Source organism: Cygnus olor, chromosome 2, assembly GCF_009769625.2.
Source record: "Cygnus olor isolate bCygOlo1 chromosome 2, bCygOlo1.pri.v2, whole genome shotgun sequence".
Classification (NCBI taxonomy): Eukaryota; Metazoa; Chordata; class Aves; order Anseriformes; family Anatidae; genus Cygnus; species Cygnus olor.
Genome location: NC_049170.1, coordinates 152,871,254 through 152,889,583, shown reverse-complemented (window position 1 = coordinate 152,889,583; position 18,330 = coordinate 152,871,254). Strand labels below are relative to the sequence as shown.

The 18,330-nt window shown below is 41.0% G+C and overlaps 1 protein-coding gene across 2 annotated transcripts in view; it reads right to left on the bottom strand.

Moving 5' to 3' along the window:
- The window catches only part of CCN4 (cellular communication network factor 4), a 35,981-nt gene continuing 17,651 nt past the window's right edge, over positions 1-18,330 (bottom strand). The window contains exons 2-5 of one of the 2 annotated variants that reach the window (XM_040547276.1): positions 5,911-6,190; positions 2,893-3,150; positions 903-1,096; positions 1-376 (exon numbers count right to left, since the gene is read on the bottom strand). In XM_040547276.1, the coding sequence (XP_040403210.1) occupies positions 77-376; positions 903-1,096; positions 2,893-3,150; positions 5,911-6,190 (1,032 nt within the window). In that variant the 3' untranslated portion in view covers positions 1-76. Of the gene's footprint in view, positions 377-902; positions 1,115-2,892; positions 3,151-5,910; positions 6,191-18,330 lie in introns of both variants that reach the window. The other variant, XM_040547275.1, reaches the window with a different exon arrangement.

The following is an 18,330-nucleotide window of genomic DNA, read 5'->3' as shown; positions in this document are numbered from 1 at the left end:
TGGATGAAAGATTCTCCTTTTATTTTAAAACCTCTGTAAAATCAGAGCAATGGGTCAATTCCAGCATTCAGCCAATTTAATTAGCAATTTCAGAGTAATCGTGATAATGAGCCAAGTCGGCAAAGATGTCATTGGGGTTCTTGCAGTTCAGGTTGCAAAAACAAGCATTGATCCACATGATTTTCCAGGAAATCTCAGTTCCATCTGGGCACTCAAACCTCACTTCAATAGTCTTGGACTTGTAGGGTGTGCAGCACCTGTTGTCTGTGCAGACGCCACAATATTTGGGTCTATAAGGACTTTTGCTCACACATCCTGAGATGGTGTAGTTCATTGGTTCGCTGGCCCTGTAGACAGCCAGGCACTTCTTCCCAGGCTAAATCAGAGAACACAAAAAGAGTCAGATTAATATTCATTGCTTCATGCTGACACAGGTGGGACATGCAAACCACCTTCCTGATATTTAAATGTTGTGAAGCTGCTAGAAAGCATTTTACAGACCTGATCTAGAGGTGTGACAGACTGACACTCTTAGACCTACGAACCAAGAAGCTGCAGGTAGGATATTTGCAAAATACAGTTTATAACTATGACCAGTAGCGTACCATTGCTTTTCTGCTAGCTGAGTCACAGGTCTATCTGCACCAGCAGCAAGCACAGTAGGCAGGCTTGGCTTGCCTTTCCTTGTACGGAGCATTTTTGGCTGGAATTAAAGCCCTCAGGGGTGTGTGGAAGCACAGGGAGGAGACATTTTGACCTCTCTGCATCACAGTGAGTCCACGTGTGCTTGCTAATGGCCTCCGAGTTCAGAAGTGCAGCTCTCAGAGGCCAGAATGCTGCCAAACATGTCTGACCCCATGTCCAGGCAAAGCTCAGAGGATGCACGGAGAAACAGTCCCCACCTTAATGTGCTTGGTTATGTCCACCTCGCAGGGCCTCATGTTGCACAGGCGACTTTCCTTCATGAGCCGGCAGTGGTCATTGTCGTTGGAAATTCGGGTGGAGATGCCCAGCCCACAGGTCTTTGAGCAGGGACTCCAGGGCGAGGTGTGAACAATGCAGTTCTTCTGCCAGGCTTCATCCTCCCCTTCGTATGCTGCAGAGACCAGATTAACTGCACATTATTCAGCTGGGCAACTTTCCTTATAAAACACCCTCGCCCCAGCTCATTACACATTCAGGCCACTAACCCAAATAATTAAATCACAGCGAAGTTGCTCAGCATCCCTGCGAACCTCCGCTTGCTTTCTTACCTCCCCATCCCACCCCCTTTGCCGCTGACCTACTTGTGTCAGACCCTCAAGTGCTAGGGGCTGGGGATCATTTATTTTTTTCTCTTTATAGCCTCACATAAGGGGGTCCTTGTCTGGGGCCCCCAAGTGCAACCACAACGCAAACACTTCATTACAGAAGCCTGCACCAGTTGATGCAGAAAGAGATGAAATCTAATCTCACCACGAAGGGTTATTTAAGAGCCCATTCAATTGATTCCTTCTAGCAGAAAGTGGTCAACAGTCTTTGATAGACGGCTGAGGGGTTTGGGATGCAGCCACTGCCTTTCATTGGAAGGAAGAGCAGCTTGAATAGCTCACAGGGAGCTCAGGAATCACTTGAGAAAAGGGTGGGCTCTGTTATGAAAGCAGCCATCAACCCCAGGTCAGGTTCCTTCACAGCCTCGGCAAAAGTCCCCATTGGTCTGCAGCTCACAGCACAGCCCACAGGCACAGCTCTGGTAGAAACTGCTGGGCTGAGCTTGCTTGTTATAACGTCAATCATCAATATTAAATACTATATTTATAGTTATATTAAATACTGTAAAAACTATCTTCACTTCTACTTTTAAGAGAAAAAGTTAGGCAAGAGAAGATGTACTGTGCTCATTTGAGGCTATAGTTCATGAAGAGAAAAAGCCAAATTCAGTAATAGATGTTTTGGATTTGGACTTATTTTCAAAAGCTACCAGAAATAGTAATGAGAGCTAAACTCTGGTGGTTTTAACCCACAAAATGGCTTTGCTTTTTACAACGTGCCCATTGATGGAGAAAAACAAACAAACAAACAAAACATACCATTAAGGAAACAAATCCTGGTTCCCTGTTCAAACACCCTACATCTCCTTGAGCTCTGCTTTTGTGAGGTATTCTGTAGAATGGGGCTAAAGTGACTAGCATCACTACATTGCATCACAGTGCTTTGAAGATAAATTTATCATATATGGAAAAGCACACACATCCTAAAGTTTAGGGACCATGTGTGAGGCAAATGGTACCACCTCTACGCAGACAGCTAAGTGATCCTCACTGTGAATATGGGTGTGGGGAAAGAGGATAACATATGACACATAACATAGGTAGTTTAATAATGACATCAGTCCAGTTGAACATAATTGCTAAAAAGCAATACAAACACAAAGACAATTTAGCCTAATTTTAAAATTGTCAGTGAAACTTCTACTACAATAACTGTTTGCAAGGTGTGTCTGAGTTTGGGATTATTAAGCTACAGGAGCTTTAAAATCATATGACTAGCACAAAACAACCCAGACAGAAAGCCCCAGTGCCAAATTAAAAAGAGATAATTTTGCTTTCCAGAGGAACTACACTGATGAAAAACTGGTGAAGTAAAAAGGACTTGTCACATCTTAAAAGTGTCAGCAGATGTGTGTTTCAGAGGGGCTTTTGTCACACAAGCATGTTTAATGCGTCTCATACTGCTGCACCACTGGTGTTTGCACCTTCTGTGCTTCACTACACTCTATATGAGTGTCTGTGCCTTGCTCACACAAAGACAAGACACTTGCCAAGTTTGACAGTGCAAGATGATGCTTTGGTTGCAGACACTGACTTCAGCTCCCTGATGGCCAAGGAGAGGTCCACCAAACTCCTGCCATACCTGCAGAGGAGATGTGGCGTGGAGATGTCTTCCTGATTTTCTTGGAGTCATCGCAAACCCACTGCTCGCAGCACTTCCCTGCCATCTTAATCAGCTTTGGGTTTGGGCACCAGACAAGGGGAGGGCGTGAGTTTGTGCACATGGGAATGCAGCCCACAGCCCCATTAATGCATGTGCAGTTGTATTTGCAGTTAGGCTGAAATGTATCCCCATTATTATATCTGACTCCGTTGAGAACGCATCCTACACCGACAATCTCTGAAAGGAATGAAAATAATAAAAAAAAAAAAAAAAAAAGAGAGAGAAAGACACACAGAGCACCATTAAAATAATGCTGTCAACAAACAGTGTTAAAGTGTTTCTTTACCAAGCTTCTCCCTGGGCTAATGGAGACAACGTGGAGAAATGACAGTGCTGCAGTGATGTGTTCAGCATGACGCTGAGCCAAATGTGGTCACACCATCTAGGAAACTGTTTTGGTTCTGAATCACAGCAAAAATTAATCTTCTAATGCATCATGGAAAAAAAAAAAAAAAAAAAAGAGTTAGAAAATAAAACGTTTCATGCATAAACTCTCACTTAAATGATAATTTCATGGCACGCTGTTAGAAGCTGTTTGCAATAGGAGCAATCCAAGTAATTTAAACTGACATTGAGTGAAATTTGACATTTTTAGGGATGTATGAGAGGACTACATGCAGTTGCAAATATGGCATAGTTCTGTGTGACATTTGTACCCTTCTGAAGCAGCAGTAGGAGGACAGCCAAGGTAGCAAAGGAGCACCTCAATTGGCACAGACTATATTTAGGTAACAAGAGCCCTACCACTTTATCATAAAACAGTTTCCTTAGAAAATGAAGAAAAACATAGTAATGCTATGAAAATTATTATTTGATGAATATTTGTAAATAAAAGCATGAAAGATCAAGCCTTTTCATTGCCCTTGAGAAGGAATCATATTGATCCAGGAAATAAGACAAAATTTGTATTAAAAAAAAAACTTTTTTTTTTTTTTTTTTTTTTTTTAAGTTATGAACAATGATTTTGGAATCAGTGGCAGGAATCTAATGGAATTCAAGCTTCAGTTTCTCGTTTGGTCACATGGAGGCAGTGTGCACACACTGATCAGGTTGTTCAAGTTTTATGTCTGGTCGGAAATGGAGCTGCAGTGCAGTTGTGCTTCAAGGCCAGCACAAATTAAACTGCTGGATTAAAATCCGCAAAAGAAGCCTATTTTTATAATGGGCTGAATGAAAATATCAAACACCAAACCCTTCATTTGCACAAAATAATTAAAAATAGACTTCTTGGAACTTGAAGCACAGATCCAGATCTCCAGTTTGTGCTCAGCTCCGGTATTGATAATGCTTCAGCCTTTGTATTGAAGAGCTGTCACTCAGTTCTGGAGCCAGAGCAGAGGGCTCAGTTATGCTTCTAGGTGCACACATGAATTATGACAGTTCAAGAAAATGCTGGATTTCCTGTTGATTTCCTATTTGCTACAAGCATACCCCTCCAGGATTGTGCTAACTCAGCCTCCTGAAGGCCTCACACGTCAAGATGTTCACCGTGAGAACATCCCCAAATGTAGACATAGGCATAGTAGAATGCCTTCATGCAGAATCACACTGAGTCTGCAGTAAATTAGGCAACAAGGGAGCACTTCAAAATTGCCATCCCCACGTGCATAAATGCTACCTCCCCACCTGAATGTGTGCTCTGCACCCTGCTGTCTCTGCTTAAGGGCAGGGATAATCCAACAACATAAGGAGAGCTGTAGTGACTCCCAGCAGGTTCCTATCACATGTCTGGGCCATACTGCAACATGCCAGTCCACATATATTGTGTATTTCCCACAGTTTCACTCCATTTCGTTTCCTGACCCTGGTTTCTAGGTCTTTCAAGTTCTTTATTTTCCACAAATTATGTTGGTCCTGAAGTCCTGCATAGAGTTTTTGGCATCCAGCTGCAAAGTAAATTCCTCAAAGCAGTTAGCTCCCAACCCCCAGTACAGGAGTCCCACACTTGCCTTCAGTCCCCCTGCGGTCAGGGCAATATCTGGTGTACTCAGAATGGAATGATGCAGCCTGTATACAGCCCAGGGTATGGGAAAGAACATGTCAGCACATCCTGTCATCTGCATCCACCCACATGCTGAAAGCAAGGGGAAGACCACAACTTTATGTGGCAGCCAGAGATAAGCAGCTTCACCTTCTAACCTAGCTTCTCATGTCCCTCAGCTGTGCACACCACAAGGCCCTTCACCATATAACCAAAAATGTCATATATGGAGGTATATTGTCATGACTGTAAGGATGTGAACATGCATGGGACTGGGAAACCTTCCAGACCTCACTAGGCAGGCTGGGGATCAATTCTCCTACATCACAGTGCTGTTGCCACAAGTGTACCAAATGTCTGGGATGTACTCGAGGACTACAGATTATGAAATCCATCTAAGAAAGCAAACAAAAGTAAGTAAACATGATGCAGCATGAAGGTCTTTAAAGAAGCCTAGGAAGGCTGTGGTAGCTTTGAGACAACATACAGTTTATCTTTTTTGTTTTGTTTGTATCCTACAAAGTGTGCTCTTCTTCCTTTGAATCCACTATTGGGAATAAGCCATAAGACTCTCCTTAGTGGCATGTTTTCATGTAGATGCCCATACTGCTTGTTGTTAAAGCCAGTTGCACATCTCTCCTTCCTACAGCCCCAGCCTGCTACAGCACCTCCTCCTGTTACAGGGAATATAGAATCATCTACTTGCAGATCCAAAGACCTTCCAATGCCGGTTGCTCTTTGTTCCTGGTAGCAGCTAACCCAAAGAGTAAGAATACAGATGCCATTTCTCATCCAGTCAACTGCCCTGAGAATGAAGACAGCTATAGGGACATGGAAGAAGAAGAATGAAGGAGCTGACGAATTTGCAGTCAGGTATTTAATGAGATAAATTTCAGCTCAGACCAAGGGGAGCTGCCAAGGTATATCTAAGTCAAAAATATATGTACATCACTTACGTGCACATACTCCTATTTCGTACCTAGGTCTGTCTCCACTGTAGTCACAGTACAGGCCCCTGTGAAAATCACAGGTATCGGCCTCAGTGCAACTTTCTCCACGCTGCTTGGCACATGTCTTGCAGCAATCGCAGCCGTCTGTGACCAGGCTGACTCCTACTGAGCACCGAGGTGGGGACTTCGGACACTCGCACGGCCACTTACAGTACTGAGTCCGTGTGTAGGCCTCTGTCACGGCAGGGACGGTGGGGGTCATGGTGGTGGATGTCTTGGCAATGGCCTACAAACAAAGAAACACAGCTTGGAAACTGTTCCAGAGAAAAGGGGGCTGTGAACCCTGTGGCGACCTGTCCTTAATAAAAATCCCGTCGGATTCAAAGAGACTACAAGGAAACCAAAGAAAAAAAATCAAAAAGCCATCGCTTTTCTGTATAGCCCTTCTGATACCAGTCAGGGGCAAATACTCTGCAGCTTGGACTGACATTCAAACCACATAGGCCCAGTTTGGTGGTATTCAGCCTTTTCCAGACCTCTGCTCTCTGAACAGAGGTCTCTTTCCCTGTAGGAACATAGGCACACATGTCAAGACCCCTCTGATACAGAAGAAGAAATTGTGATATGTCCAGTTTGTTTTACCCTGGTTGTTTGGCTCTGGCAGAGGGGTATGCCACTCTGTAGCTGTTGTTGCCTGTTCATTGGCAGATGGCTCTAGGGTCTCTTTCCAGCTCAAAGGCTTCCTCAGGCACCAGTCGTTGCCTTTCGAGTCACCAAGCAAAATAAAGGTCATGGTGTTGCAGTGTGAAAGCGCATGAGATGAGGCCCTTTTATGGCCTCCTCCTCCTCAGGCTTATCCACATTTGTGCGTGTCTTGTACCCAAAACTAGGCATCCCATAAATCCATGAGGAGACAGGGAGAAGGCCTGTGAGCCCACCATCTCCACGTGCACCCAGTCAGGACCCTCTGTGCTATGCGGATGATCACAGAATCACAGAATGGCTGAGGTTGGCAGGGACCTCTGAAGATCATCTAGCCCAACCCCCTTGCTGAGTAGGACCACCTAGAGCACATTGGACAGGATGGCATCCAGGCTAGTTTTGAGTATCTCCAGAGAAGGAGACTCCACAACCTCTCTGGGCAACCTGATCTGAAACCTGAAACCAATCCCCATCATGGACCTTGTTAGGATGGCTTCATCATTTTGTCTCGTCTTGCAATATCACTAATACCACAACTGCCTTCTTACAATAACCCAGCCCTTCGACTTGAATAGGGACAAGGTTACAGAAAGGCAAGCAAACCTCTGAAATCAAAATCTGGCTAACTGGCTGTGAACATTTTGACGCACAAGGACACCCACCTCTTTCTGAAAAATGTTTTGTTCATCTCCACACCTGTAACAAAACATGTATGCAGTTCAGCTCCCTGACAGATTCCCAGTGCTAAGCAATGAAGCTATACAATGTCTATAACAATTAAAAAAAAAAAAAAAAAAGACATGCATTTCCTCTAAGTACTGTGATGAACTTCCTTATCCATCCTTTGTAGCGCCTAAACAACCACATACTAAGGTCGTCATGAGGCTCTTAGGTCTTTCCTTTGTCTGTGATAGCTCTACAAAGTCTAACACTGTAATTCACATGATTTTGCCTTGGTCCACACAGCTAAGCAACTGAGATATTTCTACAGTGATTTACCACCTACACCTTTTGGCACATTCTTTTATTGTACATGGAGTCACTGTGGGCCATATAGGTTAGATGAGTGCAAATGAAGCTTTATAACTTTAGAGTTTCACCTATTGGAAGTGCACAAATTTTTACCATCATTGTGAGCATAGAAAGAAAAGTTTTATGGGGAGGATACTGCCGAAATTCCATTTTCTGATCTACATTTCCTCATCAAATTAGAAAAACAAAACCAAAAACTACAATATTAATGCAAAATATGAGAAGTTCTATAGTAAATTGAGGTATAAAAGGGATTTCATGTAATGAAATGCCACTCCAGGACACAGATTTACGTCACTATTACTGAGAAAAAAAAAAAAAAAAAAAGAGAGAGAGAGAGTTCTGGGGTACCTTAGCTCATAGGAAAACACACAGAAGGCAAAAGTTCATTACCTTATGCACTCTGCTTCCTGCATGATATTTAACAGCACCAGCCATGCTCATGATGCAGGGAGGGTGCAAGTCAAATCAGTAACAAAGCAAATATATGTCTTTTCTACCAGGATTACTGCAGGGAAAACCTGAACTGCACATGGGCATCAAGCAGAACACTCTGCCTGGACCCATGTGGTCCAGAAACTCTTTCCAGTTCTAAGATTTGAGGGCTGCAAAGAATGAGTGTATAACCCGACAAAGTGCAGACAAGGAAAGTCAGAGTCTAGAAACTGCTAAGGTATTCTCATCTAATCCTGGCTAACGCATACTGTACTATATATTCCCTAGTTCCCCAGTGTTTTGTCTTATTTACAGTTCCAGATGAATGAAAAAAAAAATATATATTTTTTTTTGCTAGCTGTCCATGGAGAAAATACACCAACCAAAGGTTCTGTTGGGAAAAGCATCTTCAAGAATAACCATCCCACAGCCCATAAGCCATCCATCCATCCATCCATCCGTCCATCCGTCCATCCGTCTGTCCATCAAGATACCTCTGCACAGTTCTTTGACTGTCTTCTACAGCTTCTTTGCTAGCTGTCTCAGGTTTTATTAAAAATAAATAAATAAATAAATACAAATTCTAAACCTGCTACTGCATTTGAAGATGTATTTAAGCATCTCAGTAATTAGTTATCTTTTATTTAGAACACTAAATTGTTAACACATTGCTAATTGCTGCCAAATAGGCAATGTGTTTGCTCTGGGCATCATTCCCAATTCCATTAAGGCCTCCAGAATTGGCCTTAAAGTTAGCTTAAACCACATTTAAACTCATGTTTAAACTAAAACATACCAATATAATTTACTTCCACTTTAAAGCTCCTTGATGTTGCCAAAGTTGTTAAAAGACGAACATTTAGATCAATGAAAAGCCTTGGCCCTTTAATAGTAGCATTTTTCATTCCACTCACAAAAATTTGAGTAGGTGCAATAATCTGTCACTTGAGAAGAGAGGCCTCTTCAAGTGCAATAAACCTATTTACTTTGTTGATGAGTAAAAAAGTGTTCAATAATCAAATCCAGATATACAGACAAAAGTCACACAACTATTTAAATAGTCCATTGCCATGACCCAACCCCATAAGTAAAACCCTTCACAGTCCCTTGTTTCTATTGTTAATATGAGCAAGAAACAGTTCCCATCCTGTGAAGATATGAAAATGTCTGTGAATCAACACATGTAGCAAAGAGGAACCAATAAGTCCTGACAGTCCAGTGATTATAGATAATTTGTGAGGACTGAGACTGCATTCTTGCAAAGGTCTGGGTATCTGGGAGCCATTTGGTGGCTCATGATAAACAGGAATTAAAAGTAAATTATTTAACAGTCCACTATGGCTAAAGGCTGAGGTGACCTGAGGTGAAGCTTTTCAAGGGTCCTTATAGCGACTTGTAGCTGTTGGGGCTGTTGGATATACTTAGATATCCAGTGGTGTTAGCTGAGTAAGCCATAGGAGGGAAACTTAGTGTAGGTTACATGAGCATCAGTGTGAATAGGTGTCAAAATAGGGTGACTCCCTTATTCTACAAATAGAGAAACCATGGAGAGATGGAAACAACATCCTGTCCTAGGCTCCATCACCACCAGATCTTCTTTGGAAAATGGTGTCCACCAGGTACCAGAACAAGTGTACAACATGCACAGCTTCAAGACCCTCTTCCTCTGCCCTCCGAAGTCCCTCAGAGCTTTGCTATAGAAGAGGCAATTGTGCAGATTTATAAAATTCTTGGCCTTTCCTCTTCTGTGTTCTGCTGTCACCACTGGGATATTTAAACCCCTTTGGAAAAGCCATCCAGCACCACTACTACAGTATCTCAAAACATTGTGGAATACTATTACTTTTCTATTAATACACTGTAATGGTTCTCAGCAACAGCCATCCTTAGGAAGGAAAAAAAACAACCAACCAAACAACAACAAAAAAAAACCAACAGCAACAACAACAACGGAAGTCACATATAAGTTAAGGTTTTGTGAATCACATCTTCAGTGTCATTATAATGCATAAGAGGACAATGATTTTCTATGAAAATCAACATGAGAATGAAGAGAAAGTTCAACATGATAATAAAGGGAAACACCAACAAAACACAGTGCTGGGGATTTGACAAATAAATTTTAAAATGTCAGAGAAAGTAAAAAAAAGTGTCTACTGTGAATTTTTTTTCCAGATATTGGTAATTAACATGTTTTCTACAATTACTTTTCAAGCTTGGAGCCTGCAGATTTATGGTGTATTTATGCTCCTGATTTGTGCTGGATGAGTTCCAAAATTACTTTCCTTGTACATCTACAGATAATATTTCGGTAGCAAAAATTCTCTGCAAATTTCTGTGTTCACATTCAAGAGGACAGAAGGAGAAAATAAAAAAATGACTGACTGCCTGACATAGCCACAAAATCAGTATTTTTAGTAGCCATGAGTTTTATTACATAAGTCTTCGGGATATTAAATGAATAGCAGCATTTTTACAGCAAGTTCTGCCTACTATTAAGGTATATTTCCAATTTGTTGGAAAATACAATAATTGTAAGTTTCTTTTAGTTTTGAAAACTGGAAAGACCAAGTTACACTGTTGAACTTAGTGTATACACTCCAAATTGCAAGCCAGCCAGAGATACAGCACCACTCTTACATAATGCATGAGGAAACCTCAAGCTCTGTTTTTAAGCATTAAAGCCCTAGATGCATTGCAATATATTCCTTCACTTCCAGTTCATTAAGGTGTTTAAAAATACATTTCTGTGTATTCATTTCACTGTTTCAGTACTGTAAGATCTTACTCTTAAAACCTTTTTTTTTTTTTTCTTTTTTCCCCCACAGGTATTTTTCTCATCAAGTCGAGGAGGCAAAAGTTATGCATGTTCTTCTCCTCTGCTTTACTGATGGAAAAAAAACCTCAAAAGGATGGTGATTTCTAAATCCATTTCACCTGGCTACTGGAATTGCAGGAGAAAGGGTTATGAGAAGATGGCCTGCAGAGCTCTGCTCAAACTATGTTTTCTTTATAGTTTAAACTATTTAAGTGGACACCTAGGGATGTACTTCCAGGAAAAGGGTTGTAAATTTGTGCTCTTCCTCTGCCAGGCGATGCATCTGCTTTCTCCTGGTTACATTTATTGGCTGAACTATTTAGCCAGCCCAAGTAGATCTACACCTGTAGAGCAAACTCCAACACCATGTAACTCCAAATGTTCTCAAAAACAAAAATAATTTTAAAAAGCAGCCCAGGAAGTTCCCACTTACATTGACAGAGTTGCAAAGAACTTAATACCAACCTGACGCAGTGCTGTTCCCAAGGGAACTCAGGGATTGGAGCTTAACAAAGAAGTTAAAATGAAAGAAAAAATGAAATATAAACAATGTATTGAATGAAGCCACATAACTTTCCATGTCTCCGTGTCATCTCTGGGCAAGCACATAGATTGCTTAGTGTAATCCCAGCAGAAAAAAAGAGTTCAACAACTCAGTGCATAATCCTGATTTTTCACCTGCTTTAACCACATCTAAGGTCTAGATTTATCTTTTCAATCTACAGTCAAAAAGGGAGAAGTGTTGTGTGGATATCTGAATGGGGGGCACAACCCCAGAGACAGGGAAATACTTTATCAGCCTCTCTAAAACAAAGCTGTGAAACTCAGGCCTTCAGACCCTGCAAACCAGAGCATTTTCACCCCATCCACAGAAAATGTGAATGCCCACTGTGCAACCACTCAAGAGAAGAGGCAAGTTTGCATGAACCTTGACAGAAAGGTAACAGCACTGTTGAGGGTCCAATCTGAAAGCCTTGAGAATCTTGCTGCTCTCAAACATATGAAGAGCAAAATTTTGTAATATTTTTTCTGTCCAAATTAATTTTCCCCAAAATTACAAGACACTTTCCTGTTGAAAAAAATACTCCTAAGTCCAGTTAAGGTGAAGAAAAGCAAAGGCACAGAGGGACAAAGAAAAGGGATAGTTTTTATTTCACTATACAATAGGTAACATAGACTCATAGAAAGGCTCGGGTTGAAGGGGACCTTAAAGATCATCTAACTCGAACCCCCCTGCTATAGACAGGGATGCCACCCACTAGATCAGGTTGGCCAAGGCCCCATCCAGCCTGGTCTTGAACATCTCCAGGGATGGGGCATCCACAGCTTCTCTGGGCAACCCGTTCCAGTGCCTCACTACCCTTACGGTGAAAAGTTTCTTCCTAATGTCTAATTTAAATCTATCCTCTTTTAGTTTAAGACCATCATCTCTTGTCCTATCATTATCTACCTGAGTAAAGAGTCCCTCTCCACCCTTTTTATAAGACCCCTTCAAGTATTAAAATGTTGCGAGGTCTCCCTTATCCATTAAAATGTTAACGAGGTCTCCCCAGAGCCTTCTCTTCTCCAGGCTGAACATGCCCAGCTCTCTCAGCCTTTCTTCACAGGAGAGTTGCTCCAGCCCTCTGACCATCTTTGTAGCCCTCCTCTGGACCAGCTCTAACAGATCCACATCTTCCTTGTGCTGGAGGCCCCAAACCCAGATGCAGTGCTCCAGGGTTGTACTCAGGAGGGAGGAGTAGAGGAGGACAATCACCTTCCTTGACCTGCTGGTCACATCTTTTTTGATGCAGCCCAGGACAGAATTGGCATTCTGGGCTAACATAAGAAAAATAATCTAAAAGGACAAACCGTTTGTGGTGTTTACACTGTAAGAGTTTTTTCTGGTACTTAGATCCCATTGCTACAGCAAAGGCACCAGTTTATGGAAACAACTGGTTATCTTGTCATGAAAAACAACTGATTTCTAAATATTACACGATTTCCACACAAATGACATTACATCTGTCTACAGTCCTCTAAATGTCCTGAGATACAAATGAGAAGGGGAAAGAACAGGATATATCTGGAATTTGTGACTGTACATGTAAGACAGAGAAACAGGCATGCCAAGGAAGGAATATTTTGAAGGCTAATGAGTTCCAACGGACTGCAAGATAGATGCTGGGAGCAAGGAAATAATGTAGGACAACAGGAATTTAGGTGTAGCTCAATAGAGTTGGTATCTCACTATACATTGCTGGGGTGTGGTAGCAGGAGCATTGTTCAATACAAGGTCAAGTCCTGAGTCTCTGATGGGCATTAGTAATGAAAAGCTTACATCAGTGGGCTTAAACCAGGCCATCAAGGTGGAAGTTTGTTTTTTGGTCTTGCCCACTTTGAACTTTGGAATTAATATTGCTGAATATTTGCATTATTATCACACACAAGACAGATGGGTTGACAAAGAGTCAGTTCTAACAGCAAGATCAGTAGTAATCACAGTACTATCAGGCCTTCCTCACTTTTATGCTCTTGCTGCAAATCTCAGAGTCCCCATGAATTCTCAGAAACTCTACCACAAGACTCTCAGAAACTCTACCACTAGTGACAAGTGAGCTAGCATTAGGACAGAGATATAAGTCAGATTCTGCAGGACATGTAATGGTAAGTGGAAAATATGATTACTGGGGTCTCAGCTTCCATAGAGCAGACATGAGTTTCTAGATACTTTATTAAAATTGATCCCAGACATGAAATCTCCATAACATATTGTAAAATAACAGACTCTGAACCCAGAAAATGTACAAAATAGTTTTATAGATGTCAAGTGCCACTCAGATTTATCCTTCCTGTGCACTGTAGGTGGAGCAGAAAGGAACATTCTGCATGAAGCATAACATTCAATATCTTAAGAAAATAAAAAATCCACAGTGAGTCAACTGTTAATATTTCTAGAATCTGTGAGTGATGAAAAATCAATTTCCCGTAACATTATTTCATAAAATATATTTGTGGGAAGAATGTAGGCAGATGTTTGGAATAGCCTTTTTTAACTTAGTTTAGACAATTGCAGAGTAAAGATTACATATATTCACTGTTTTTCCAAAATATTGCTTATACTGGCAAACTCAGTGTGGTCTTTCATTTTCTTCACTTTTTTTTTTTTTTTTTTTTTCATGGAGTGTTTAGAACAAAAGAACTTCCCTGTTAGAAAGTGACCTGATGTTTCATAAGTGTTCTTCTAGTTAGAATAACACTTTCTAAGAGTACAGTGACCTAAAAATATTTGGACATCCTTAAGAAATTGACACTGCCACTATATACTCCACTAATTAGGATATTAAACAACATATTTTCTGTGTTCTGAGAACATTTCAAAGTCTTGTGCTGCACATGTTCCATCTGTGCAGCTAATGAGCTCATCTGGTAAAAACAGCTTGAACTAGAGTTAGAAAACCATCAGAGAACATCTGGAGAAGCAACAGAGTAGAGTCTCCAGAAGGGATGAATAGACAGACTTAAATTTTTGGAAAGTAGAGTGCAGGAAAAAAAAAAAAAAAAAAAAAAGAGAGAGAGAGAGAGAGAGAGAGAGAGAGATTGCATTTGGATCATCCAAGATCATAAGGTTACAAATAATCCTAAAACTGTACAGAACAAGATGTTGACATATGAGTCACGGGTTGGGTGACAAAAGCAGTATCATAGGTCCAGCTCCCAAATAAGATCATACTGCTTTGGCATTTTGCTTTGCAGTTACCCATGCTCTGCATTTGCTTATCTCCTACTTTTCAGTCATGACCTTGAAATCAAAGGGAAGATGCATTCTGTCCTCTTACTCTTACACTCTGTCCCGAGATGGGCAAAAAGCAAAGTAAAACAAAGGCTCCCCTTCCCCTCTCCTTCCCCTCCCCTATTTCAAGAATAGTGCAAAAAATTTGGTGGCATTTTTCCAAATCATATTGGTTTTCATGATTATTCTATTCAAAATAGAAGTCTGCATTTTTAAATATCAGCAGTTTTCTACCAATATTTCCAATGCAGAACATCTTGACTTATAACAACTTTTCATTTCAAAATTTCATCGTTATTTAAATTCTCAAATCTGTAACATTTTTCTTGACCTAATATATGCACTTTCCTCGAGCTGCTGATGAACTGATGAAGCTATGCATACCTACTTTCTTTAAATAGAAATTTTCCTCTCAGGTCAAGCTTCCACTGCTGTCTCCCCTTAGATTTGGCTTTCCAAGTTGATCTTTTGTTCTTTTCAACTTTCAAAATGTTTTTCTCCTTTAAATACATACTAAGGGCTAGAAACTTCTACAAAGCTTTTGACACTGTCCCCCTTGGTATACTTGTCCCTAAATTGGAGACACTTGGATTTGACAGGTGGACCACTCAGTTGGTAAGGAATTGGCTGGATGATTGAATTCAAAGTGTTGCAGTCTACGGCTCAATGTCCAAGTGGAGATCAGTAACGAGTGGTGTTCCTCAGGGGTCAGGATTGGGACCAGCACTATTTTACATCTTTGTCAGTGACATGAACAGTGAAATTGAATGCAGCCTCAGAAAGTTTGACGATGAAGCCAGGAGGAAGATGCTGAGGGAGCTGGGCTTGTGTAGTCTGGAAAAGAGACTAAATGGTATCAGCCCACAGCTACTTGAAGTTGAGATAAAAATGTCTGAGACAAATTCTTCTCAGTGGTAACAGAGGACATATAAATGGGCAGCAGCCACAAACCACAGTCAGGGAGGTTTAGTCTGAATACCAGAAGGGCAACTTCACAAGGAGATAAGTGCAACTCCGGGTCATTCTGTGTCTGAATTCTCCATCCTTGCTTGTTGGACTAGAGACCTCCAGAGGGCACTGACGACCAGTGTTTCTGGGAATGTATGACTGCATACCTTGTCAAAACCAAGCGTGGAATATGCCTGTAAACCCAAACAACCAACAAGATATCTTCACCAGTTCAGTTCTGCATTTAGCCAAATAAAGTCTGGATCTGGCACAGATAAATAAACAAATAAATCTCTTTTTGTTATACAATGTATTTAATGCAGAAAAAAAAAAAAAAAAAAAAAAAAGATTCCTATTTTGTAGATCCATCTCCTCTTATATCATGAGCACAGCCAAAAATGCTATTTGGCAGCTAATTATTATTTCATCTGATAACAGGAAACCTTCCATACATCTGGTTTTATAGCAGGAGGACTTCAAGACAATAGAGAGAAAGAGAAGCTGCTACTACTGCTTTAATGGCCCCTTTGGAACACATGGCATGTGCAGATTCATCCAAAAAAACATAACTGCCATTTAATGTAGTGTCATATCATTATATCAAAGCCACCTCAAGACTTTCACTGAAAGATGAGCAGTAAGACTGCGTTGCTAAATCCTTGTGGTTAAGTAAAAAACAGATGGAGCCTACAAGTTATCTGAATAAACAGCAGCATTTCCAGGCAGAGTCTCACAGTGAAAGGATATTTTGTCTCCAAGAATGGCATATTCTGGCAGCTCTAGCTCATAGTATTTGATGAAATCTGTTAGACAGAAAATGAAGATGAAAGAGATCTGGGCCAGTAGCATTCTTAGGATCAACAGAAGATGCCAAGCTTTTGTACACTCTAGAAGGACCTGAAGCTATTTCCAATTGCAGAACAGAATCATCCAGCTTGAAATGTCTTATCTTGCCCTTTTCCAGGAAAAATCGTAGCAAGAATCTTTTGTAGCATCTGAAGTGAATTAGCTCAGTGTGTGCAGAGAGATCAGTAAGGCAGCATTAGTAGGTTTGAAGCAAAGGCATCCATAACAATATCTGTCACAGCCTGGTCATCTGAGCTGGATATAGTCTGATAATACTCCTGAGAAGAAAGAAGCTTTTCTTGGCCAAGACAACGTCCCATTAAAACCAAACAGAATGGGAACAAGGGATTAGGGGAAGGATGAGAGATGCAGAACCTCCCTTACATCCCCTGGAAACCTCTCTGACCCTTGTTCAGCATGTATAATGATATCGCTATACTAGGAGGTCTTGTGATACATTCACATCTGTATTGTGAAATGTTCAGCTGAGATCACCCACCATGAGATCCCCTGAGAATAAACAGATACTTCCAGACACCAGGGACTGATGCTTATCGCACTGAACTTCCTACACCCAGGAACATGTGTGCAAGAATCTATGAAATCATCAGTGCTCATTGCTTGCAGGTAGAAATGAGTATATGGCTTATCAGAAAATGGAAAAACAAGTTCCTGTGATTGCTACAGATGATATGAGGTTACTGGCAAGTATGAGGATTTAGCGTTCTTTTATAAGGCTATGGCAGAGTAAAGCAACCTTAATCTCTGTGTAAAGTAAAGAGCTTTAATGAAAAACAGAGTCTTCTTTTAAAAACTGGGCTAATTAGGTAAATGGTTTTGATTACACTAATTTGGACAGATATAAGGAAGACTGAAGAAATGTCAAGAGCTGCAGCTCTCCCTAGCAGTGACTGCACACAGTGTGCAAAGACTGACAGAAGATTCAGGGCGATAAAGGAAGTATTTATGGTATTAAAAATGTATTTAGCTAGGAACAGCAGCATTTAAATGAAGGGATGGAAACAGGAGTTGAAGATGATGGGATGCGTCCAGACCACAAGAGGTTGGCCTTATGTTCTAAACAGGTGCCAGGCATCTGGAAGTCTCTGAAAACAGAACTATAGGTGTGCTAAGATGTGTGCTCAGGGGCAAAGAAGACTCACATTATCAGGAGATAAATCACAAACACCAACTGCCATGTAAAGACATATGAAATGGTTAATAGAGTGGGGGGAGTTTGGCTGTGAACACAAAATAACAAGAGTGCCCAAGTTGTCACAAAGAGGGAAAGGGAACTAAATACCTTCTACAGCCTCTGCTGACAACCCTTCAGACTCTCCTGGCACCTCATTACATTGGCAGCGGGCATAGCCAATGCTAGTTCCAACAGTCAAATTTTCTGTCTTCATCATAAATCTAAGTCCTCTCCACCTGCTGCAAAATCCTAGAAAGCATTCCCATTACATTTCTTTGAGTGCTATAAAATGTTTCATACAAATAGACATATATCCAAGTAATCCACTTCAGGTTCATGGATCTGAAAGAAAGTGTACAACAGTGCACAGCACAGAGCAGATGCTGCTTTTAATAAATTCCTCAGGGAAATGAAGTATTGAATTCCCTGAGGACGCATTATCTTCCTAATTGTTTTCTTCCTGAAGCTGATATCAAGCCTTTAGCTATATTACGGGCTACCAATGTCAAACAGCTGCCTCTTAAAATCTCCCTCAATGGATTTAATTAGGCATTTTGTCACTGTGTTTTAGAATGTGCCAAAAAGGAACTCTAAAAGGAACTCTGAAGACCTTTGCTACAGTGATGCCTGATGTTTACAGGAGGAGCAAGCAGCAGAATGTGAAGCACACAATTCTGA